Raw genomic sequence first — 27,756 nt, forward strand, 5'->3', positions numbered from 1 at the left:
GCAACTTTTGTTTTGTTTTTAAACCAGAGATACCAGACTAACTTGCATTTTAAATATAATGGTACAACATATTTTGTTCTTCAGTGTTCTTAGATTACCGTGATAAATGTGATAAATGGTTTGCTTTTGTTCCAGAAACCTATAAGCATTTATCACCATTCTTAATCTCCATCAGTGTAGATGGACTGCACTTGGTATCTACCAATGAAATAGCTAAACATAACAGCAGCACTAATTAGATCATACATAAATGTTTGAATCTACGAATTTTGGTTGTAACCTAGAAGTCTTTATTAAATTTAGCTAAGGAACATCAACCACATCTCCTACAGAGCTGAAAGTGGTCAGAGCTGAAAGTGGTCTCGTCCACAGGGGATGATGCAGAGCCTCAATACCAGTGTGTGACATCTGAAGTGGTACTCATCTGTAGTGCACATGACTGACTTGTAGACCTGCTCCTGCCTAAACTAACATTCATTGGCATATCTGTACAATGAAGTGTGGTTGCTTGTCCTGAAATGAGGATGTGAGGTCCTGGTTAACAGTAGTGGTCAGGGAAACAAAGCACTAGCAGCAGCAGGTGGAAGGACAGATGCTGGAGGTCCCCTGGATGGATCCTGCACACATGGGCACAGTTACACCACCAGGCGCTTTGCTTTCTGTCTTTGTTTCTCCCTTCCCCACCCCCCAACTCATTCTAGAAGTTTTACAACTTTTTCATGTACAAATATATTCCATGTGGACAAGTTGGGTATTGTTACTTACGAAGAAGTAGGCACTTTGCATCACTACACGGAAATGACTTAAAACAATGAATAAGGATAAAGTTCTACCTTTAATACAGAGAACAAAAGCAGAGCAAAAGCAACCTCTCTCCTTCCCATACTGGGCATTGGTGTTCTCTGCTACCAAACAAACAACAGAAAGATCCAGGACAAAAAATTCATCCTACTGAAATAAAGTAAAAAGTGACCTCAAGGGGGAAAAGGTTTTACCTTAGACATACATCTGTAAAGCTGATATCCAAAAAAATCATCTGCTCTTGTGTAAATAAAATCATAATGCTTCCATTTAAAACTGTAACTAAAATACTGCCTACTACTGATCTCACTTTCTTTTTATTCATACATACTAGAAGGTTACTTGCTCCACTCAACAACAGCAGTAATTACCAGTGGACTTTTAGAAGTTCAGCCAATGCAACAAAGAAAATGAAAACCAAGCCAGAATAATTCACTAAAAATTCAAAAACGCATTTCGTTTTATAAGTTCAGTAACATTCAGGTTGTCATGATATCCAAAATAAACAAAGATTGAGAACAAACCATGAACCTATTTAAATCAAATTAATTATTTTTAATTTTCTAGGATAATTTTCAAGACTTCACTGCATCAGTTGATGACATACCTCCAAAATAGATTAATTAATATTAAAGACTTAATTTAAGTTTTACTTATGTAAACTTGTTAAAAAAATATTTTAAACTCATACATTGACATTGTTTGAACTTTAATGAGCAGAACAGACATAATTCACGGTGTTAAAGTTATTCAGGCACAATAAAAGCTAAAAACGTGTCTTTGTTGAATGGTGAAATGAGATTTCCACAGACTATGTACGCCTTGTTTCTCACAATTAAAGCGTCACAGCATGAAAACATTCTCCTACTTGGGACGTTTTGGTACCTATTTCCCTGGTGAAAGCGTGCAAAAGAGTTATTGACAATTCATACAGTATCCCATATTTCATTAGGTAGCACAAGCAGAGAATGTATCTTAACTCTGAGGGGAGACGAAGCAACAATGTTTTAAATGACTATTGACTACACTAAATTTCCTGATAATGTCAGAAGACCGTAGTCTGTCAGGTTCATAAGAGACTCAAGATGATACAGGAATCCAATTATGCCAAGTCTATTTAGTTGTCCTGTTTGCTAAGCCAAAGGTTAACGAGAACTGCACTGAAAAACCTCCTGTGGTATTACGAAGTATTTCTTATGCTGCATAAAATGTAAATGAAAAAGTATTTTAATCAAGTCTTTAACTCTTTAATTGTGACTGTGCACTATACAATACAGCAAACAAAAACGATGGGAAAAGTGTTTTAAAAAATCTGTCACTTAACAAGGGAGATCACTACTTATTACTTAAGTAATTATTGCTGAATATTTCCAGCATGCAGAAGAAAAAACGTGCAGATAGTCATTGCTAGCATTAAATCTTTATAAATAGTAAGCTACTGCCTCTAATTTTAGACAGAAATTAATTATATTTTTGTTGGTAACACATTCCAATCTGTTTACACAGCTGACAAGTCTCAGCTGCAGCAGACTCTAGCAGTGAGCTTTGAGGACTCTCCTGCTTTGGAGCAGATGACTCAACATTCACCGATTTCATTAAAGATGAAAAGGGGAAAAATTCACCTGCAACAATGTCACTTGCAAAAGCAGACTTAAAACTGATTTATGAGTTTTACATATGCAAGATATCCTACTCAAAGAAAAATTTTTCCATCATTTATTGTTTTTTCCTAACAGCTGTGGGAAAACAGATTAGAAGGGTTGAGTTTCCAATTCTTCTCTGGGCTAATGTAAACTAATAAAATGTTAAAACGGATCCAAGTTTCAAAGACTAATTACCACACAACAACATGCTGTTATTTCAGATCTTATATCTATACTCTTGTATATGCTCTTGAATACATGGACAAAGATTAACCCACCTCTCTCAAACCTAATTACTATTTCTGCAAACATTACTACAGACATTTAACAATTATACTAGAAATTTGGACAGTTTTTGCATTTTTCTTTTTAATTTGCATAAATCCTTTACCCAGAGGAAAAAAACACAGCAATTGTGTACAAACAGCAAATCTTCTTTTACAAGAAGTGGAGTAGAAAAGGACAGGAGAGTAGAAAGTAATGCATCAAAGATAATGCTAACATACAGAAACAGCAAATCCTAACTCCATCTTCATTTTGTAGCATACTCAGGATATAGACTTAGTTCAAATATGCGATTCTATAAAAATGAAAGTACTCAAGTTTTTCTGTATTTTTCTCAGGTCACTGTCTTGACATCTGCATACAACAAAGCTACATAATTATGTGTTTAAAAACAAAAACAAAAGAAACCTAAAAATAAAGGTGAACCTCACCAGCTGGCAGTAGGAACTACCAGAAAAAAAAAAAGAGCAAAACTGAAAGATATGATGTAAAATATGCTGTAGGGACAACCATTCAAGGAATTAAGTCTAATGTTTAACAGAACTCTGCAGTTAAATCCCACAGATTCATGAATTTGTAGGCAATTCTCTATAGTTAATTCCGCTACTGAGGGTACGTTAATCTCAGCTAATATTACGCTCTATTTCTAAATAATGGTACTAATAAATGCTTTTAAATATGTTTTAAAATTGAAGCATCTTGTATACATAATACTTACAGTTTCAAAATGCAATCTTGCAAATGTTGATATATTCTTACTGGTTCTACAAGAACCAAAGAAGATACTCTCCACTGATTTCAACCTGCCTGTTTAATGTCAGACGCGTGCTTAAGCATATCCACGAATCGATTACTCAGAATATATGTAAAGAATGGGATTTTTTTCCTGAAGATTGAACCCTGCAATAGTCCTTCTCAACTTTCAAAATTATGTGCAATTTTGCTTCAGTCTAGGGACAATGACTTCCCGTAGTTTAAAACATACACTGAATTTGATACATGTGAATAATTTCTACTGATATGTGGTTCAGTAACCAATAACTTAGTATTTGCATCTTTCAGTAAAAAGCTTTGTCATATGTATATGGGTCAATAAAAGTCATTGTGCGATTCTGATCAAAATACAGCTAAAATCAGCTATCTGTAGCAAGAAATGAAATGAGAACCAAAGCTACTTACTGAGTCATCTGTGGCAGAAGGAGGCCAGCCTTCCCACAACTGGTGACGGACAGGGATACTAGTTAGGTCATACACATTCCGCTTTACCTGGGAAAGAAAATCAGGACTTGTACCATCAAAAGCATATAGGCAAACAATCATTTTCATCATAATTACAAACTTCTTGATTCTTTTCCAATTATTGTAAAATGGGTTCCTCCAACAGTCAAAGGTTCAGATCTGTTTCAGAGGTTTACATGCAACACTACTGAAGTACAGTGCTGCCATAAGCAATTGAACAAACTGCTAAAGAGAAAAAAAAATATAAAATATCACTCAGAATTTGTTGTTAACGAAGCATGGTAAGCACGGAAAACTCTTCCCTCAAAAACATTAACACATGTTAAAAAAGAACTGATGCGTTTCATCAGAAGTTTTGTGATGAGCACTTATTAAAACCTCAACAAAAGAAAAGTATTTTTGTACTTGTCTAGTGAGTGATAGCTCAAATTCTGTATAATACCTATACAAAGATAATAAGATAATAATATAAGATAAGGATTGCAGAAGCAGCAAGCACACGTGAAAGTTGCCCCACCAGAACTGTGACCAATGCAAGGCTTACAGCAAACACTGCTGGGTTTTGATTTTTCTATTAAACTGCCACACAGGAACGTGTGGTCCTCCCTTGCCTTCACAGATCTACTCTCATTTCTAAGTGAAGACCTCAACAACCTTTACAACAGCCAAAAGAACATTTTCAGATAAATAAAAATTAGGTTTGATACATTTTACTAACATTTGACATAACATTTCAGCAGAACATCTCAGGAAGTCACAAATTGTGTCCTGTTCCCAGCTCCACGAGGCCACACAGTCTGATGCCAGCAGACACAATAACCAAGTATTTGACACATTAAACCAAAAGATATTAAGGCAGATGGGTAAGACTTGACTTGAAGCAAATGCCAGGACTATTATTGCAAACAGCATATTCTGATGACCTCTTTAGCCTTTCACTTGGTTACTTGTCAACTGGAAATTACAAAAATTCCTCGCAAATGGTATGTTACATATATGCCACATAACATTTATGTTAATGTTGGTTTTGTTCAGAAGTTTTGGCAGGGAGACTGATCTGGTAACTACATTTAAATCAAAATTTTGAGAGCTATATTTTAATTAAAAAAATAAACCAAAAACATTATTTTGTTTCAGACAGAATACTGATATATTTTTAAGTCATTAAAGTGTACTTTGTATTAGTACTTCCTCATACTTAAGAATGTCATGCCTTAAAAATACAAATATAGCTTAACTACAAAAAACATTTATTTAAATCATTTCAAATATACATATATACGGCATCTTTGTATATATGTGTGTATGCACACACACGCACCTGTGAAAAATGGAATTATGGAAGACAGAACTCTATAGAACTTGGTGTATGATCTCATTCCTACTGTTCAAAACAAACAGCCTTTCTTCAGTGCTTCTTAACAAGAGGCTGGCCTGCTGTGCAGTATTCATTTCACAGTAGTATCAAGGTAAAGAGATGTCATTACTCAGTACTGACCCCACAACATCCCATCAACATGTAACAATACTGAGCTGTGATCACAAGAATATGGTTCTTGCTATTTTAGTTTTCCTGCGGTAAATACCAGGATAAAGCATCTCTGTGAGATAACCGTTCTCCAATTACGCATTAAAAAGTCATATTTTCCCAATATTAAATTCTAAAAAGAGCTATTTTGAAATAACAAGTAAAACTTATTTACAGAAACATGGGATCAATAGAACGACATTACATTGTTTTCAAAAAGTCTTCAGAGGTAAAAATAAATAACTCAGAAGTCACATTCCTCAAATTCCCTTTTAATTCCAAAGCACAACAGAACAGCATTATGAAAAAAACAGTATTTCCCTTCTTTCATTAACTTATCTGTAACTGCACTGAATTCAATAACATTCCTCTGCTATTCTAAGCTTGAAAGGCATGCTCGGGGTAAAGTGTTATGTTGGTATAAAGCACAATGCCAGACTGATGTGCTGAACAAAAGTGATCAAAGTTGAAGTAATTTTAGCCAAGGCACAAGTATTCTGCTGCATTATTCTACCAGAATGACATCTGTTGAGCAACTCGTCGCAGGACAAACTAGTTGTTCTAGACAGGGCTGGTCAGGCAGGAGACCATGCAAAACTTATTGGAGTAATGTTTGATTAAATAAACTGCTTGGGTTAAAATCATAGCTGGATTTTGAATCCTTGCCAAAGTAGTCCTATTTCAAACAAGAAGACACAATTATTTAAGATAAAATAGGTTTGCTTTAAAATAACTTAAATTTTAGGTTTATTTGGTAATGAGAATAGTATCAAGAAAGCAGAGTGAGAAAGTTTTAGAAACTAGAAACATTTAATAATCAATTACAGAAGCTCCCTTTTCTTCATTAATTGTTTCAATTTCAGTTTAAAATTAAAAAAATATGTGAAGAGAAAATAAATATTCATTTCAAACATAAACATAAAACGCTTCTTCACTACATCGGCAAAATAAAAACCTATGGCCACATTCTTCATGCAACTGAAAAAATTTCAGTTTGCACAGTGAGTGGAAGAAGTGTCTGTTAAACTTGCATTTAAAAAGTTCCCATGGTGTCGATAGGAAGACTGAAATCTTTGTAAGTATATGTAAATCTAACTAACTTCCAGTGCCATCCACTGAGCTACGTTTATTGGCAAACTTTTTGGTTCCCCAGCTTTGATCAGTTAGAAATACTAATTGGTGGTATTGTCTTTGTGTAGCGCAGAATTTCTTTTCATAATGCTCAGACGCCGTGGTGACTGGCACATTACTATGGCAGCCACCCTTCAGATTATAATCTCCAGAATATACTAAATCATTTAAAAACAAATTAGAGGCACATTTATTTGGTTCCTCAATTCAGCTGTGAACAGTATCAATACAAGTGTTTAAATGGAATGAAAAAAAAAATATTTCAGATGAATTTTTATGCAAGTATAATTAATTCCTGCAGAATGCCCTGACTTGCAGCTGTACCAGGTGCTGGAGAAGCACATGAAGTTTTACCTTTACTCATTTTCTCTGCTATTAGAACAAAGTCAGCATATTAAAAGATGTTTCTAAAAACCTGTATGTGGAAGTTGCCAGACTGAGAAAAATTCCCAGATACAGGCTGAGTCCTACTTTCTTACCTTTCACTGCTTTTTTAGGAAGTAAGAATATTCCTTTAAAAAACAGGGTTAAACACAGAAGATACTTTTTTTTTTCAGAGATGAAGTTAATGCAACATTCAAAGCCTTTCCACATCTATTTTAGTAAGGATGAAATGAAATAAAATAGATAAATAGATAACAGGGTGAGAATTCCGTACCAGGTTATATGATGACGACCTGCTGGTGGTTTCACATATGAGGAGTAAAAAGCTTTTTTCACATTTCTGAACTAGAAAAACCCGAAATTTACTGTTAAAAAGTCTAACACCTACAGAATTGTTTAAAAAAATTAAATATGCTGAATCATCAAAGAAGTGTCGTGCCTGAATCTGTATCTTTGAATCACAACAAATCACAACAAAGTTTAACAGTAGTTTCCCTCAGGCTGTTTTCTGCTTATGCAGGTACAAAGTTAATTGAAATAATGTAGATAATGAACTTTTGTTAGTCTTATTATTAAATATAATTTATGCAAAGCTGTAAATTGGCTGAGATGCTAAAGACTGTTCCAGGCACATAGGCAGCATGAAAGACAGTGCAAAAATGAGTGCATGAAAGGAAGACAAAAGGAGCAATAAAGTCAGAGGACTGTGAGGAATGTGGAATGTGAGTTGGGGGATGCAGGGAAATTAGATCAGACGCAGACAGAGCAAGGTTGCATGGGGCTTTGATAGCAAAACGAGAATCTTGACTTTGACATTGTAACAGAGAATTAGCCAAGACAAGCAAGTACAATTTTTTCAGGGGACAGCAATGATATGGATGGGGCAGTGACAGGAAGAAATGCAAAGTAAGCAAAAGCATTTTGGTGAAGAAAAAAAGAAAAAAAGGAGGGAAAAAATGGCTGAAGTGATAATCATCACGACTACAGAGGAAAGCCTTTAACACCTCAGCCAAAGAACAGACATGTTCCAAGGACAGATAGTGGAGAGCATCACGGCTCTGGCAGCAACTCATGGGAAGCAGGGACACCGCATCTCCAGGTTTCTACACACAGGGAAGTGTCAGAGGTGATAAAGCAGTGAGGCTGAAAGGCTACTGATGTTATCGGTAGTTCTGAACACAGAAGATGGGGCAGATAAAATGGTAATTTCTGTTACCTGTGGACTACCTAAAACTACTAGAGATACAGGGATGTGAGAGTAGAGAAAGAATTTCTGAACCAACACCTCTGCCACAAGCTGCTGCACACATGTGCTCCACTGGAGTAGTAAAGAAGCAGGACAGAAATGGAAGAGGTTAGGAGAGAAAAAGTGAGCCAAAACAGAGAAAGTATTTTGTATTTTAGCCAGCTAGCCACAAGCAGGATATAGCACGTTACTAGCCCTTTCTTTACAAGCAGTACCGCATCTCTAAAGACATGAAATGATAACTTTCTAACAGCTGACTGAAGTTTAAATTCTGTAATGCTTCCAATTAGTCAATTAAGATGTCAGAATCAGACTTTATAAAATACTGGTGTTTGCTTCTCAACAACTGCAAAGCACTGAAACTCTCCAAGGAAGACTCATGATGCTAAAAAACTATTTCCATTTGCGTATTTACTCAATTCACTCTATTGTAATCTAAAGGAAAAAAATATATATTTCTAATCAAAATACTTTATCTTTCGCTTTATCATTTTAAAGTTTCCTCAGTAAGCTAAAGCTTTAACCAACAAATGCATTTTTGATGCTTCTAAATCTTTAATTGCAATATCTAGAAAAGAGATTGAAGTACATAAATTTTGCCACTAATTGTTGGAAATATGGAATAAGAGCTTCCCATGTCTAAGGAAGAAATTAGTAATTTAAAATAAGTAATCCACGCTATTTTCAGTTTGAGTAATGATGCAAGGAGAAACAGGTAACTACTGAAAGGACATTTAAGTGGCTGAATAGGCGGATGTGAAGTTAATGCATTATCTTGCTGTTACGTATTTTGAAATGGCGAAGGGAAAATTTCAGGAGAAAAAAAATCTGCAAGGAGACAACAAACTTAGAGAGATGATTCACCATAACTTTTTAGGAAAAAAAAAAATCTAATTTAGGAAAACAGAACACTAGACATGAGAATAAACTCTCCAGAATACCCGTCTTCTAGAAAGGCATATGGATTTTTTTGGTCCCCAACAAAGCACTTAGAGATTTGTTTCCCCAGATTCGGGTCCATTACACTGAGTCATTAAACATGTCTTGAACACAGCAAAGAATGAAAGCTGAATAATTCAGTGTGGAAAATTCAACAAAAAATGTTAATTTAATTTTACTGAAGCAGATTCTTGAGGGCTGGATACAGTCCAAATTACTTACATAAAATATTATCGGCAAAATTTAAGTGTCCTAAACTCCAAAAACTGTATTTTTTCCCTGTAAGCTACTTGGCCATGTTCTATCTACAGCTGACAGAATGTCACCTTCAGAGAGAGATTACCTACTCCCTTTATATCGCCTTTGAGCTGTATTTGTGAACCGTAACGCTTATTCAAATAGATTTAGAATACCTGTAAGTTACCCCTAAGTAACAGTTGTTATCAGAAGCCCATCTATAGTGAAGGCATTACCAGATGACTTAGACTTAAATAACACATTTAAAGTTCATCACATTCTGTAAATACTTGTAAAAAAGCATCCTGCAATTTCAGTTCAGCAACAAAAATGTCATGAATAAATTACTTTCATAGATTTCACAATTTTTCATACTTCATAATCCTTGATTTCACTATTTGGAACTCATATTTAAACCTCTCTCAAATCAAACAATCTTGGATGTCACTTTATTTTTTTTATTTTGTTTTTTAATAGTTTTCTGCCAATTTAACATCTTAATCCCACAATCTACAAAAAATCCAGTGGGTAATACCAGTATATTTTTGTATATTAAAACTGCACATTTTGAAAAAGAAAATAAGAACAAGGATTCAATTAAACATTACACTGATCATTATTATGTGAATTCCTCCAGATTACCTGATCCAAATACATACCTATAGTATAATCGAAAAAGATGGATATCCCAAGGACATGGGATATCCCCCTCAAAGCTTTAGCAAGTTATGTTCTGATCCAAAAATACCTTTTTCCAACCGCCACCTCCTGCCCCAACTTCTCCACCAGACTTAATCTGAGCTCTCCAAGCTACCAGATACTGCTTTTTGCCACTGCTTTGGATCTGCCCTCTTCCTTGGCTGCAGCAAGTCACAAATGTTTGGCTATATTCACTACACATCTCATTTTGCTCATTCACCATCTCTTACCTGGACATACTAAGGATACTGAGCATGAATATCAGAAATTTGAATATCAGAAATTAAACTTCCACACAATGTCAAACACATACGCAATGCAGGATGTGCAAGATACAGTGAAACACCTTTAATAAGAATTGTTTATTAAAAAAAAAGATAATTGCTTGCTAAATTTTAAAGAGAAGAATAATGAAGTCATGGATAGTGAGATCTGTGATAGCATAGCGGAGACATTTCTATATATCTATATTGAGAGAAATTTGAATTCTGTATGCAATTAACTGCATTAAAAATGTTGTTTCAACCATCGTTTTCTGCCAGCATACATGCGCATTTTAATTTTACAGAGTAAAAGGCCTCTTTGCTGATCTCCATCCATAAATACCTAAACTAGGTATCCTTCTAGAAGAGCGTTACAGCTAAATGCAACTTACAATCTTATGAACTTGATGCAGAAGTTACTGATTGCAGCTATATGGCCTGCACTCCCCAAAGGTTCAGCCTACATAATTATTATGATTCATTGCTTGTAGTGCCTAGGAGACCTAATTGTGATAATCGCCTCTGAACTTAAAAATGCATGACCCTTTGAATTTTTTAATAGAAAGTTAGAAGAAGAAACAAATTCTTACAGAAGAAGGAAAAACACATCTTTAAGAAATTGAGGCAAGAGATATGAGTATTAAAAGAAAAATCTTTTTAGCAGTACACAAGCATAAGGTTGAAATAGGGCATGAAAGAATTAAGAGTGTGAGCTAGCTGTGACATTAGAAATTGAAAGGAAGATGTGATTAGGGTGAAAAGAGATCAAACAACAAACACTTAGTGGCAAAACAATTTTATGAATTAGTTTGAAAATGCCTTAAAGACTTCTGCTAACAAAATAAAACTGATGATAATACTTGAAGTCTTTCGGGTTTGTTTTGTTCTAAATAGTGTGCTGACACAGAGGAGATACATTTTGAAGTCCTAGTTTCCTTCTCCATTCCATAGACATGTTCATTTAAGAAAACGTATTTATTAATAATACAAACGAAACGGTACGGCTCTTTTAACTGACCTTCATGTGCATTATAAAAGAGAACAGGCAAGTGATATTAAGTCATCTATTACCAGGTCACTAACAGGAGACAACTGCTCTTTTGACAAAGCACCCAAAATAAAGGACAAATACAGTCTCTAATATTGTTCCCCCAAGGAAGGATATTAATTTGCCACAAGAAAGTTACCAAAAGAGCTTGCTAATGCTACAGTCTATCTCCTTTTATGTCCTAAAATGTTGATAAATTGCCAAATGCCAAGGATTTTATCCCCATTCAAAATTAACATTTTAAGTCCCCTTTAAAATCAGCAGGACAACTCTGGAAGTCCATACTCACGCAAAATCCCATACCTGTTAGGAATAATTAGACATTTGTTTTGCTATAGAAAACATTGCTTTTATTTACCACCTTTTAGCAGATTTCAGATTGCTTCAAAAGCACGATGGAAATTCTCTACAGCAGTATGTGCAGCTGTAGCAGATCTGAAGCCAGACAGAGCACCTCACCTGAATATACAGAATATACAAGCTGAATTAGGATATCTCTAGGAAGAAGCCATGAATGACTGATTAGAAGACCACTGCAAGTAGACAAGCATAATTAGTAAGATCAGTTCTGTATCTTCGGAGCTTAAAAAAATAGTCATACGAAAGCCACTAGTTGAAACAGCTATCTATTAAATATAATAGTCTGTACTAGGGTAACAGTTTGTATCTGGGCTAACCTCATGAAAGAGAGGGAGCCAGGAGCCAAGGGACAAAAATTTTGTACATGGTCTGCATACTTGGAGACTTTACGTATATTCCTAATAGATTACTTCAGTGATGAAATCAGTAACTGGGAGAAAAATATACCTTAACATTTACCAATCATGAAGTTAAGGGCATGACCAAGAGCAGTACCTCTAATTCAAGCTACTTAAAATAGGTATGAAAACACACTTTACTAAATACACTTTCTGTGCATCCCAACATCTCTCAGACCTACCATAGCCAAGGCTAGAAGCCACAGCCACTATGGGGTAATTGGAAAATATAAGCAAAGGTTAGAAAGTACGAAAAAATTTGCACGTCACATAGGTTTCATCCCAGTTTGTCCATATCATGTGCATATATTCAGACTACTATGCAAACAAGTGTAATTTTGCAGCTCCTGCCTTTCAGTCTATTTCATTTCCTTTGTTAGGAATTATTGCGTGAACTCCTCAGCAAAAGTCTGTATTATACTTTCCTGTATCTTATAGTGGCTGTATTTTTCTGTTTTAAGGAAATAATTGACTTACTGAGCTATAGCATGGTGAATTACTACTATATTTATTATTTCTAGGGCATGAATTATTAGTAGAAGTGAGAGAGAGAGAGAGGATGTGATTCTTGCAGTGGAGAGTAGATCTGTTACGTTTTCACGGCTGTCATGTTCTGAACGAAAGCTGAATTTAGACGAATTTATTTGATGACAAACGCCTTCACCTTCATTTCAAAAGAAACTGGCTTGCAACAGCCAAAGCATGATAAATACATGTATTGCTCTTTCATCACTTCCCTATTTGTGCATTTTCATGCGTTTCAAAAGTAATCAGTCATATCAATAAAATGACCACTTATTTTACCATTTAAGATGAATGGACGTTAGATGTTCCCTTTTTGCTGCATTTAATTATAGCAAAACAAAAAAAAAAAAAAAAACCACCATTTGTATTCATATTGAAAAAAGAAAAAAAAATTTCCTCTTCCAAATTTCTTTTCACTTTGATCCAATGAGATTCAATCCTACTTTCTCCAGAAAATCTCAGATTATGCTACCAAGACTTATGCTCTTGATGTATTTCACTGATAGTGTCTTCTTCCACTCCTTCCTGAACATGTTTCAGGATAAAATCTGATTCTGTTTCAAAGTATCATAAAATGCCTAAATCCCATGTGCTTAAGAGAAGATCCTTATTTTAAGTGGCAAGCCTCCTTGTTTCAATTTGACAAATCATAAAGTCACTATTTTGTCATGTGTTTTTTTAATCTCATTTCTAGACAACTGATAAAATATTTATATGAGAGCATATTTAACTGCTACTAGAGACAACATAAAACCTATTTCAAATGTTTCAAAATGGCCAGTTTGAAGTTACTTGCAAAATTTAGACATTATATGAAATATATCTTGTGAAGCAAAGCAGAACTACTGTGCAGAGAATTGTGCAGCACTACACTGCAGAGAAATCCTCCAATACTCCTTCAGCTTCAGTGCTTTACCTCTTTCTTCCCACCACTTTTACACCTAAAGATCCCAGCAAGTCTGCTGCTTGTTAGAGAGATTGGTAGGCTCTCTCTGCAGTCCATTTGCTTCCAGTACCAGACAACAAGATGCATCTAAAAAGGAAGAAGAGCCACAGATCTGAAAGGTCTCACACATTGCACTTATTTCACCAATACTGTAGAGTTGGAATGACAGGACAAATCCATTAGTTTGACTTGCACTGCACCTTCTAGGGAGCTTACAATTGCATTTGTAACCCAAGAGAGAAATGATATGCAAATCTTGTTTTCTCTAAAAAAACCTGCTGGTATCTTTATTACACAAAAGAAGACATGGGTTAACTCAGAAGCCCACCAATAACTCAACAATTGACTTGCTTAGTTGAACCTTGCTTAGGTTGTTGGTATTGAGTAGGTGGCAGACTCTTACATGTGAGAACTCAATAAGTACTCAGCACTAAAGTGAACCGTGGTATTTTTCTCGGTCACCATAAGTATAAAATATCATAAATTATTTTATGTGGTTGAGTTTCAACAGATGATGTATCGATATTATTTTAAATTCAAGTTAAACTAATTATAAAACAAGGTTTACTGAGCTGTTATTCAGCTTCTTATTAACAAAAAAAAAGTCTGGTATTTCTTCATCTCATTTTCATGTCTACCAAATTGCCACTTCTTTTTGGGCTTATCTTCACATCAACAGTATCCAGAAAAAATATGAAATTCATATCTGTTTTAACCAAGAAATGACTGTCAGTTTCACACCGGAAAATAAAATTATGCAGACAACCTGAACAGTCTATTTTCAGAACTTCACCTACACACATTGGTTAGTAATAAAGTTAGTTACTAATATTGCTACATTTAAGATATATACACATAAGGTGCCTGATTATACTATTAACCTCTCCAATATACATATACTTTTTTTAAAAAAAAAAGAAAGAGAATTCAGCCTATTTAACAACTCACTAACAAAGCTATTCCTTAGCTCATCCCTGCCATAACCTGCTCTATTCAGAAACATATGGGAAAAGACATTAAATAACCAGTGAAAACCATGGACTTCTGGTATTAGTGCTACACATTGCATACCCCTATTCATTATTCCACCTCCCTTGTTTAATCTATCATTAAGATTCAGTGACCCTACACTAAATTTAAAGCAGATCCTTCCTTCCTCCCATGCCTAAATTCACATACTTTTCTAGTTGGGGATGCCCTCGAGTATTAGCCACTCTACAGGGTTTCTCTAATCTCAGCTCTGAACTATGTTGTGCTATAGAAGCAAGAAATTGCAGGTTTACATCTTTAACTATGGAATCTTCTACCAAAAAAACACCCCCATTTACTTAATAAGTCTTTCATTTAGAGCATATTTAAAATGTACAAAAATTATATATTTCCCTCTATACTTCGTAGAATAAAAGTAGTAGACTACTTTACAGGACTGCTTCCCTGTACCTGTGTCCCAAATAGAATTTCATTGGAAACAATTTTCAAGCTTTCAGAAGTGTATTATAACATCTTGTAAGAACTAGATTATTCGCAAAGTCAATATAAAATAGTTTTTAATAAATAAATTAATAAATCAAGAAAATAAAAAGATAAGAAATCAGATATTCAATTTGCCTTTTTTATTTTTCAACAAAGGAACTAAAAATATATAAAGACCTCTGCCTCTTTCATTTCTTTTTATTGACACAGATTGCACTTCAACAGCAGTCACAGTACAGGTGAAAACATATTAAAGAGTTTTGAGAATAAGGGACAAGAATGATTATCATTAACATCTGTACGTATTTGTCAACTACACTGCTGTCTTCTTCTTCCATGATAAGGTGAAAATTGATCTTCACCAGAATTTTAAAAAGTTAAAGACAGTAGATCTGTGAGTGAAACAGAGATGAGATTCTGTTAACAAAATGAATTGGGCAAAGGTGAAATCTGAATATCTTCTATCTTCATTGAAAGAGGCTGTACAATTTTGTTTTGGTTTCATGAATAATAGTATTTTTAGTATATTTAAATATGTTTAAACATATGCCTTCAAAAAATAGAACAGAGTTGAAAAGAAGACCTGCAACCTGACCAAAGACCCCTCTTTGGCTCATATTTCTTTAGTTTCTCTAAGTCTTTCCACAAACAAGTCATCACTTGAACTAGTGGTAGATGTACAGGAGTCACATACATTTGTGGAATACAAAAAGGATGAAGGCGAGATCAAATGAGTAAGATTTGTGTTGTCAAAAAATGTTTTTCCTTTATTCAGGCTTTAAAGGGTTACTTCCAACTCCTGTTCTCTATTTGAAGTTATCAGGTAACAGAAAAATATAAGGAACAGTTAAAATAAACAGAGAAAGCTGAGAGCAACACTGGAAAACCTGAAGATTGAGTTCTGCACATGAAAGAAAAGGAAAAGTGTTACCAGAAAATGAGAAACAAAACCAATAACAGGAACTTATAAAACTGGTAGATAGAAAAATATGGACATAAAAATAAGCTGGAACCCTTTCTAATGAAACAGCTTTCTTTACAAGCAGCATCATCCATTTCATGAAGAAGAGAAGTCTTATTTCACTGAACCTAACCTTTTTATCCAAGACATACTGGCACATTCTTGCCAAAAGCTGCTTCACATCCATGCTTGGGCTGCCATTATGACAGAAAAGATGACAAAAAAATAGTCACAGAAACTGTCTAGAGAAGAGCTTTCTTCATCACGGGGAAAACTTGACGGGTTCTTTCACCAGATTCATCTTTTAATACTGAACATTCAAGAGAAAAATTCAGAATGTCTACTCAAATTCTTAAGAAGCGGTATGTCGCCATTTGTTCTCACTCCCTGCAAATTTCTAGGTTATTCAAATGGTACTTCTATTAGTGGGAATGTTTGACTAGGAAGATAACCCAGAAACCTTTCAGGACCTGGGTAAGACAGCAACAACTGGCAGAAATCTAAGAAATGTTAGGATCACTTATGCTACATTTTAAGGCAGAACTTTCAGAATTTAAACAGCTTAATAATTTTTATTTATTTATTTATATTTTTTTGAAATATACACACTAAGGCTCCAGTCTTGCAACCTGTAGTTCAGGTACTCTTCCTAAAGATACTGGTTACCAGAATTGAACTGGTTAAATTAAAAATCCTAAGTAGTCCACAACACAGAAATCATGTTTCCCTTTAAAATTCCAAATATTTTAAAAAGAAAACTACATTATCTGGACTAGTCAGAGGACTGCACAATTCAGTCTCTCCCAATGCAACAAGAATTTATTCACTGCAGCTTCAATGGTAGCCTTCTGAGAGAGTGGAATAGCTTGAGCAACACAGAAACCACGCACTGCTGAAATAACCAAGTCCATCTCATGAAGACAGGGCTCACCATTTCCTGAATGTAAGATAAGTGCAATTTCATTAGTGTTTGACCAAAACACTGCAGGGAATTACCTCTACTGTAGATTTCAGTCTTAGAAAGCTTGCCGTTTATATACTGCAGAACAACAGAAAATGTAAGGCCCCTTTAGGAAAATGCTAACTTGAGCTGTTCTGGCCATTTTCACTACTCTTCTGTACAAACCTGCCATTTCACTGAAACAAAGTTTTAAATAAAGGTTACCTTCATTGTTTAAACATATATATTATTTTCTTTGCATTCTTCAGTCTTAGCTCTACATGCAACCCTATAATTTAAATGAGCAGTGAGCACTATTGCACTTAATGAAGAAAATTACTAGAAACTGAGCTACTCATTTCTCCAAAAACACCTTCAATGCTGCAGAGAACTAGCAAATTCCCCATCCTACTTATTCTCTAAAATAAAAGTAGAAACTTTGTATTACTAAACAATACTCACAGATAACAAATATTGAGATCAGAAAAAAAAATCTATTCAGCTCAAATTAACACATTTTTATAAATCAAAGCAAAATTTACCCTTGCTTTCTTTCCTGTTACAGAATTATCACCTCAGTAGCCAATAAAAAAGAAAGATCTAATGAGGTATTTCAGTATCTCCCAAAGAAATATTTTCAGCTCTGTTTTTCTTTTAAGTGCTTGAAAGGCAAAGAGTAATGAATTGCTCCTGTGCGGTCTATCTTATTATTGAGTTACAACAAGAAAGTTATACCAAGTCTTTCTTTTTCACATACTTCAAAATATTTTTTTTTTTTAAAACTTGCTGCAACAATGGCAAATGAAGGCTCTGAGCAGAAAGGACAGTTATTTAACAGCAAATGAAGTTCTGTTTTGAGCTGTAACCTTCCTCGCTTCTACTAATGGGGAAGGGGCTGAGGTGACAAAGATGTATTTAGTGGCTAAGAGAGCTGAGAGCTCTGCACTCACAGATCCAGGAAATAACGCAATACCCCTTAGGAATAAATTTCCATGAGAGACAATGATCTAGACACTTACCAAAAACTCAGTCATTTAACTATGTTTTGGTGAGTCTCCTGGACTACTTCTAATTCTTAGGACGAACAGCTTTACAGGAGACAAGCAAGCACCTTCTAACCCCAAAAGCACCCACACACGTCATGAGACGCATAGCTGTGAGACGGGGAAGAGGAACCAGTTATAGTCTGTCGGGAACAAGCCAGAAACCTAAAGAAAGACTGGGACATTCTGCTGGTCAGTCACCAGTGAAAAGAGGACACCCTGGATCTAAAATTGTTTTCAATAGGACAGTGAAATCAGCATCACCTTTTTCATGATCTATGTGAGAACACTTAGGAGAAAATTAGAGGTGCACTTAAGGGGATCAAGCATGCATCTCGTAGGCAGGCTAAAAAGAGAAAAGATCAGGAATAGCACATTTAGGTCTGGAATAACAATGCCACTTTTTGTTGTTTCTGGAACTAAAAGATCAGCTTTGATTAACTGCAACCTAGAAGGTTTTAAGGATATCTGCCAAGATCTCCAGTAACACCTGCATGAACAGCAGTCCTGACACATTCAGAATCCAAAGTAGCTCTTGGGCAAGAGGTGAGCTGTGGTGTACAAAGAGGAATCCGGCAGGTTAAGAACCACAGACCGACTGACCTCCTCGAGCAGTGAAACCTGGTCAGTAACATCAAAACTCTCCCATGAATGTGAAAACAAAAGCATTCAGACCCCCTATTTTAAAAGAAACGCATGTTCAGATTGTAGACATTTTAGATATTTGGAATAGTTTCAAGGAAAGAGGATTTTACAGAAACAAGAGGCCATTATTAAAGCCCAATGGATTGGAAGACCCAAAAAAGGCTTGCCTGCAGATGTCTTGTGAAAACGAATTCCTGAAGAGCAGCAGGAAAAAAGGTTGCAGAGGTGGCAGAAAGCCAACAAAAAGCTAAGAGCTGCTGGTAATAGTGTCACAGAAACAGGCATCTGAAATTGTAAATCCAGACCAAAAGAAATGTGTGTAATCTGTCACCAACGCTATGGAGGAAAGGGACTGATCAGACTGAAGGGTAAATAGGTCAGTCTTTTCCAAAAAAGGAACAACAACAAACAAGCAAGCATTTTGAAAGCAGAGAGTGAGATATCAGCTATTGAATACATCTATGAATACATCTATGGTGGCTGTGCCAATGATGATGCCCTGAGGACTCAACATTTATCATGGTTTGCAAGGAAGCCATGGAAGTCATTCAGAGGTCTGTGTAGCTAGCACTGCAGCATATATTTGACTTAATGCAGATTCTGAAAGCATCGGATGAATCTGTACTTGAAGAAATACCCTCAGTTGCTCACTGATGTTCAAAAGGTCACTTGACTTAGTGACAAAAAAAAATCTCTTTCTAATCTTTAGTCTACAGGCAATGGCAAAAAGGTAGCTCCTGTTCATATCATCGCCTCTTCAAGAGTAGTATTACAAATTTGGTCACTGTAAGATTAAACTTTGGGATGAAGATTTTGAGGATACACTAATGTCACAATAGTTTAAAATGCTTCCAAATGCACATCAGACTTAGAAAAGATGTAAATCCAAGGCATATGCAAGAAAGCCCAAATCTCATCCAAATGAATCAGCTGAACAGTAGAAATGATATTATGCTTTTGTTTTTCCAGTGTCTACCTCTCAGTCAGTAGATCTTGAGGGATATTTACTGTGAGCGATAGAGAGGGATACAAACGCATTTACATTTCAGAAAAAAAACAGTGTAGAAATACTTGCAAATTAAACGCCTCTTTTTACTTTCATCAGAGCTTTCCTTTTAAAAAAGAATCAATAAAGCTTCACAAGAGTAAACTGTATGCTGTTGTGCTTCCTGCATCAACATCAGTGCCAATTAAATTCTGAACCCTAAATCTTTATTGTTTCCTATTAGCTGCTAACCAGAACGAACACTGTGATTTTCTGAGATCCCAGGCTGAGACTTGCTCTAACAGCAGTTAGAAAAAATATTCTTGTTTTGACTTGTCTGCTGAGTAAGGTTGACATTGAAGCTACACGGTGGAAAATAAATATGTAATACCAAGATGTTAATTTTACAGAAGCACTTAACTTTTGTGACCACAATTAACACTCAGGGGGAGGAAAAAGCCATTGACAGGTCTGTCTGACTCTTGTTTCTGCGCTGCTTCTCGGGCTCCCTTTCCGAGGGGCGGCTCAGCTCCTGCAGAAGGCAGGCAGCCGCTGACCCCAGGGGCTGTCTTCAAAGCAGCACATGGGGAGTCAGAGGGGAGCAGGATGACAGGGAGTTAAACACAGCTTTAAAATGACACGGACTCCCAGCTAGGATCCGAAACAGAAGTCTGAGAGCAGACGGCTGCTGAGAAGAGCTCATCCTCGCCTCCTCCCTCTGCCACCCTCAAGCTCGAGGAGCACCTCTGTGAGGGGGCAGCAGGCCGCGGCTCGCAGAGGGAGGCCTCCGGCAGTTTTGAGGGACCAACATCTCATCTGCACAAGCAGATGGGAAGGCAGAATTGGCCCTAAATTTACAATGCTACAAGGTCTTCGTTTTTGATAAAATTACCGGAAAAACAAGTTATCCTCAGGTTCTTTTTGGGAATACAGCTATTTGTAGTTTGCGCAGACACTGATCCACCTCTCTCGCTCATTCCCTTAGGTCACAGAAAAACTGTTGCAACACTGAACTTCTCCAAAACACCATGAACATCACAATGTGGTATTTTCACATTTATTAAATAACAGCGACATTTATCACTAAACTGACAAAGAACTAAAAAAGTTAACCAGGAAATCATCGTTTCACCAGTGATTAAAATGAACCCAGCACATTGGCAGAAATTTAAGTGTAAGCAAGTTTTCATTTATGAAGGATATGAACACAGAACTTTCTAGTAATTTCTAGTGTAACACTACATTTAAGTTGCCAAGCAATCAAAGAAAGCAGTACAAAACTGACTTTTTCTTCTTTTCTGCAATTGCATTACAGTATGTTAGTCAAAATTCACAAATGGGAGAACAAAATAACACAAGTAATTGAGAAAGATCTTTAAAAAAAGTCACAAGGCTTTTTTTAAAAAACAAACAAACAAAAACACTCTGAGAAGTCACTGTGGAAAGAAATCCAGGAGGGGACCTGAAATGTCTAAAGTATGTGCCACTTTTTTTTTTTTTTTTTAACTCAATATTATGGTGAAGGTAATAATTGTTTGTTACATACAATGGAGACCATAAAAGGTCTTCAAAATCCTTACTTACACATCTGTACATGTGTCTCTAGAGGGAAAACATTAAGCCCAATATATTAACGTGGTAAAAGTACTGACAAAAAGGCATGCTTGCAAGGTTTCCTGCAGGTTCCACATTTGGCACTACAGCACTTGGAGTTACCTTATTGCTTTACAACCAGGAGGGCTGGTCTTAGTACAGACTGTAGTTTCTATTTGCTTGCATAGTGAAGATGAGACTCCTGAAGGAAATAAAGTTTTGCTCTCTATCAGATGCATGTATATGACTATTAAGTGTTTTGTAAACACAGGGGTTTTACTATGATTTATTTATCACATATTAAATAATACAGGATTCAAAACATTTTTTCCTCACTAAAGACAAGGCCTTACTTTGCTTTAAGTCCATCTAATTCCTACTCTGTTTATCTTAAAATAAAACTAGCTGCCGTTCAGATAAATAAGAATATTCACACAGCAGTTCATGCTGGTTTAACTAGACCAGATTAAAGTACACCTTCATTTTAAAGCTATGCAACATTTTTGCACATAACAGGTCTAAGTTGGAAACCACTACTAAATCAGTGTTATATTCTCTAAGTTTTTCTCACCACTACAACTCCGAAACAATCATAACGGTGACAAAGAAGTTTTTGCTCTTCAAAATCTAAGGCCATCATAAATGGCAACCTCAGAAAATGCCAGCTAACTACTGACCAAACCTAACCTGTTTCAAGGATAGAAATGCCTACCAAAACTTAATAGCTAAGTAATAAATAAATCTCTTTGAATCAATACACTTGGAACTAATTCAAGCTGATTAAAGAAGCAGATAACATTAAGAATTAAGATGCAGAGCACACAATATGTAAACATCAAACATAAAATATTATTAATTGTTATATACTTTTCATGTATTTGCACTACACGTATTTCAAATGCAAATATTAATTTGGAGAGAAATACGTACTGTATATGCACACACTGAAACAGTTTGCTCAGCTATACTGCATCAATGGTTATTTGACAAGTTATAGGATCACAAGCTGCTCTTTTGCATATTCAGCTATTCTGCTATATTTTTTTCCCTGCGAAGATGCTAAAAAAACAACTGATTTACAGATCCATACTAGCAGCTCCTCCTTGGAACCACAAGAATACTCATAGTTATGCAAAGTCAGTGTGTAAAATATACACTAACAGAAAGACACCAAAAAGTAAAAATATATATTCTAAATCCTAGGCAAGTGCAATATTATTGACCTATGTATGTTAGCACCAAGACTAACAATTTAATTAATAGAAAAAAAAAAATCCATTTGACATTCATATAATAATCCGTGAAAATTCAGTCTGTTTTGTCCCTTAGTGCCAAATCCTAGATCTGACCTATAAACTGAAACAAGGCAAAAAGAAAAAAAAAAAAAAAAGAATTGAAATTGGATTTGCAGTTCTCTTCTGATAGCAATGTCTTGAGATGATTGGTGCTTATTTCAGACTGCATGCTAAAATTATCATCTACTTCAAACAGTTTGGAAGAGACATTTAATTTCCAAGTTTTAGTGTTCCTCACTTCAAGCTGATCTTAAAAACAAGTAATGAAACAATGCTAATAATGTACTTCTCTAAAAGGAAAACTATACCTTTTTGGGTACTGAAAAGGATTCTGTTACAAAAACACCTGATGAGAAAGTTCAGTTAACAACATCTCAATTCCTACTGCAGTCTGTTAAACATTGGCTAAACTTAGTAACTGAATTTTTGTGATTATGCATCTCATACTGGATTGTCAATATTCTCACAGAAAACACGCCACACAGTAACTGCAAGTAGCTTCCCAAATTCAGGTAGCCTTACTGGGAACTTATAGGAACAGAAAAGGCCGCCTTATTGCAAAATCTCTCTAGCACTGATCACCAAATGTTCTCCTTCACACTGCAGTTGAAAATATGACTTTCATCATAGTCTAAACTCTACGCCAAATCTACTTTATATGACTTTAATTTAGAAAAAAGTTCAAATATTTCATATATACAATAAGCTGACTTCCAATTTTCTGACACAATGAAAAAGTTTCTGTTAAGAAATGTTTTTTTCACAGTGCAGAGTAGCCCACATTCATTTAGAGACTCTAATTTTGTATTTAGGGATCATTCTTTTGGAATTAAGAGAATTTAATTTTTGAGACATTATTCCTTTGTATATATTACTTTGAAACAGGTGGAAAAATGTGAAGAACATAGAGATTTGGTGCATCACAGACCTTAACCCTCACCACTCTTCTTCCTCTCCAGGAAAGGTAGATCTGTCTAGTAGCTGGATACATAGTTAATCTGGTATCTAGTAGCTCTCCTGAAAATTCTCATGTTACTGTCGTTGGGGGTTAGACCCGATGATCTCTTGAGGTCCCTTCCAACCCCTACAATTCTGTGATTCTGTGATACTGTCATTTGAAACCATAGAAAAATATCTCAAGACCTTCACAGTATTGGAAAGAGATAAGCCCCCCAAAAAAAAGAAAAAGAAAAAAGGAAAGAAGAATACAAAGAACATGGACTTTTAACATTTTTCTACAATTTGTCTGCTAGGAAGTGATATTCCCTCCCTAGAAAGCCATACTTACAAAATGGCAATGAGCCTGACCAGCTGGTATCACACAGCGTAACCGTACATGCCTTACTCCAATCCCAACAAAAGGAAATGGAGAACACAATCATGAATCCTAGGAACTGACAACATTTCAGTGATCTCATTCACAGCATCAGGGTCACATGCAGCACCCAAAATATCTCTGCAATTTATTTTAGAAGAAACAAAAAGAGAAAGGTTTTAGTGTTCTTAAATGTCTTTCATTCATTTCTGATGACAGGTTACTTTTTATTGAACTTGGCAACTCTAAAAGAATAACCTTTATTTTAGAAAACTTCTGAGCTATATTTGTGTGTGATCTTTAGTTTATCTGTAACCACAGAATTTCGGTTCAACATCTCCCCCTTTGTGTCTTGCACAAACTGTTTGCACTTACCCACAAAAAGTTCCTCTTTTGAGGCAAGAAGCACTTATTCCTGAATAATTCAAAAGTAGGGAGGCATAAGAAGTGCTTAAATTTACCTGGGAATAGTTTTGTGTTGACAATTTCAACTTTAACTAACAGTCTCTTTCACCCATTCTGCTTAAAAGGTCTTGGTTCCTTTTTTATTCTGTGCATTGACATTGGGCTGGCAGAGAAAAGGCTACACTGCAGCTGAGAACAACCCCTGTGCACACAGCTGAGGACTGTGACCACCAGGCAGCTTGGGCAGGGATGACTAACAGCAGTGAAGAAGCTTTGACATTCTGCACAAAAAGCAGCAACAGAACGGTGAAATAGCATCCTTTTTTGTAATACAAAACACTATGGTGCAACTTCTATCCCTGGTGCAAAAGGTAAGCTGTCAAGTCAGACAGGTCCATTTTAGTATTTCAAGGCTGGGTCTCATGAGGCCAAGGAAAAATAGGGAAATTCACAAGGGCATTCTCTGAGGTAGGGTGAAAGTTTCATTTTTGATGAACCAAAAGTAGTAGACTGAGATTAAGCTTGAATTGCCACAGGAGATGTCTTTACACTCCTCATATCTTCCTGCAAAACACTAAGTTGTAGCCTATGGCTACGTCTGTCTACGTTAGCTCACCAGACAATGCAGCAGGAGATCTGCAGAGAAAACCAGGTGGTGATGAGCACCCCTTTATGTTGCTGGTTTTTCACTAGTGACCATTTCTGGTCTGGTCCTGTGGACTGAATGTCTTTCAGAAGTTGGAATTTATAAATTGTTTATCTTCTAACTCAGTTTGATCCTAATGGAATTCAGTTTGCACACTCGGACTGCTCCATCATGCAAGCTAAAGCACAGTAAGTTGGGCAAATGGTAGACTTTGAAAGGACTTTTTTGAAGTGAATTGCTAATGGAGATCTATGATGCAATGGCTGGATCTGCATTGATCCCATGGTGCAAAACAGTATTTTCAGATGTTACACCACTGGGAAACCTTTTTAATAGAAACTTTGTTTTTTTCTTTAAATAACTCCATAAACAAAGGTGGTCAAATTCTTCTTCCAGGGGAAGCAGTAAATGGAAGTGAAAAAATGCATCTCCTGTGTGTTTCAACCCATTGCAGAGTAGTCATGCAAAGAGTCACCATAAGCAGTATTTTATGCTGCATACTGCACAGTCTGTGAGAGTTTCCACAGGAAATTCAAACATCATCTAATAACCTTTTTCTCTTCCAAAACATAATGAATTCAAATAGGTTAAGTCTTTATGGCACTGTTCCACACTTGCCATTAGCTGGGAAGATGGACTAAAAATATCCTCTTCTGAACAAACTTAATACTTTTTTTTTTTAACTGATTCAATAAGAAATAATTAATGAACTCTTTCCTGGGTCACATAGTTCTATTTCACTAAATATAAGAACACAAAAAACGTAACAAAACAACAACAAAAAGTCTTCGTTCATGGTTCAAAACCCTTTCCAGCCAGCACCTACCCCAAAGCTCCTCTCGTCTTTTCACAAGGCCATGTTCCCAGTTCTTGCTCTGGAAGGCATTCTCTTGATATTGCCGGTTGTCCCATATATTTTCTTGATATTGCTGGTTGTATCGTTCTATTTTCTTGCCTTTACTCCCATTGTTTTTTGTTTGTTTTTTTTCCTACCTTTTTACCTGTCAGTTTGAGCAGTCATGTGGGTTTTGGGGTGAATAAACCAACTGCTCCAAATAACTCATTCCCTGAAGAACAGTATATGAGAAGACTGAAGTCAATAGGTTCACACAAACAACAACAGCATCACTGGATATGTGTGTTCATTTCTGCATTGGCCTTTTTTTTTGGGGGGGGGGGGGGACACACATTAAAATGACCAATAATTGAAATCCACTGAACTGAGCTCAAGAGGAGCAGGAAAATGATTGTCTATGTGCAAAACAGAAGAGTCAGAGGGCACTAAACTGAAAGCTCCTCTCCTTGTTCCTACACTGCTCATTATTGTAAAAGTGAAATACCCAATGCCAAAGCGAGTTCTGCAGAACTGTGAAGTAACCTTTGGTTAGAACATGCACAATCCACTCCCTGAGTGGACTGGAATTGAGCAGATTTCATGTAAGAGATCTGCTTATACTGTGCTCACATCCTATTGCGAACACCCTCTTCAGAAGGTCCTTAGTGTGCAAGATCGACTGTTCACTGACATGACATACAAGCAGCCACTTATTTCACTTAGGTCGACTGGATCTTGTGGCAGTTACTCCTTTTCTGGAGGATTTTGTTTTCTTTCCAAGCCTCGTTTTCTCCTATGCCCTTATCTAGCTCTGCTTTAAAGAGTTCATCTCCACCATACCTGAAGGAGGTTTGACCTGAGAATCACCTCTATCTGTTTCCATTTACTTCTGTGTCACGAGATGGAAGTCTCAAACAACTCCCAGTGCCATACACACTGTGATGCTTCTCTAGTTGAAAACTGTGTGGTTTCATTTATACATACATTAAGGATGGTGTTTTACACTCGTTATACAACTTACAGCATTCCCATTGTCCACTATTATTTCTACAAAACTTCCAGTACTATTGCTTTCAAAACAAGGTAAAAAGAAGTTCACTTCAGTCTGCAAATCTATGCTGGGGAAAATAAAGTAGATTCAAGGCTGGGTACAAACCCAAAAATTGTGATCAAACTATATAGTTAGTAAATTGTTTGTCTAAATCTTTCATGTATGATGAAAGATTATTATCATAATTCATTAGCAAATTACAGACTTTGTAATGCAGGCAGTCACAAATTTGGCTTTGTATCAATCATTTTAGACCAGCTGGGTAGAAATTAACACAACTCTGGGATACATAAAATGAAGTGCTCTTTCATTTTTTAATTCACTGGAAACTTTGAAGGAAAGAAAAGGAGCCTTTTCAAAAATGTCAATTTTCCCTGATTTTTGTAAATTATTCCATTTCACTGTAGAGATATACACAGAATAATTTATGTAATTTAAGAGCACAGTAGTCAAAATAAATATGATTTGTATAAAGTACACGCAAAAGAAAAAGAAGGGAAGTTAAAAAAAAATCCCTTTCACTGTTTCTGAGGCAATCATACATGTTAGTGATCACTGGAAGAATAATTAAGTAAACACAAAAGCTAATAGCCTCGCTCCTCACAAGATACAATATTGTCAAAATTCCTGCTCCATGCTTTTTCAGTTGACTGAGATGACCTTGTACGAAAATGCTTGTTTTGATTATGTCTACTTTGCCTAAGCTACAATGCCATGTATAGTGACAGCTGCATTTGGAAGCAGCTTAAAACAAATTTTATCTTAGTGGCACCTAATCCAGAGACTGGTACAAGCAGCATGGAAAAGTCAGTGTCAAAATTAAACAATGAAGGCTTTTCTAGGAACAGATGCTTTTTGCCTGCAGCTGTAAAAACCTTAAAACAATCCTATACCCCA

At 35.8% G+C, this 27,756-nt stretch overlaps 1 protein-coding gene across 2 annotated transcripts in view; it reads right to left on the reverse strand.

The window, feature by feature from the left end:
- The window catches only part of FAF1 (Fas associated factor 1), a 161,474-nt gene that overhangs the window by 78,019 nt on the left and 55,699 nt on the right, over positions 1-27,756 (reverse strand). For both annotated transcript variants that reach the window (XM_040564936.1, XM_040564937.1), the window contains one exon: positions 3,909-3,995. In XM_040564936.1, the coding sequence (XP_040420870.1) occupies positions 3,909-3,995 (87 nt within the window). The remainder of the gene's footprint in view (positions 1-3,908; positions 3,996-27,756) is intronic.

The sequence above is a fragment of the Cygnus olor genome, chromosome 8 (genome assembly GCF_009769625.2).
Source record: "Cygnus olor isolate bCygOlo1 chromosome 8, bCygOlo1.pri.v2, whole genome shotgun sequence".
In the NCBI taxonomy this organism is placed as follows: Eukaryota; Metazoa; Chordata; class Aves; order Anseriformes; family Anatidae; genus Cygnus; species Cygnus olor.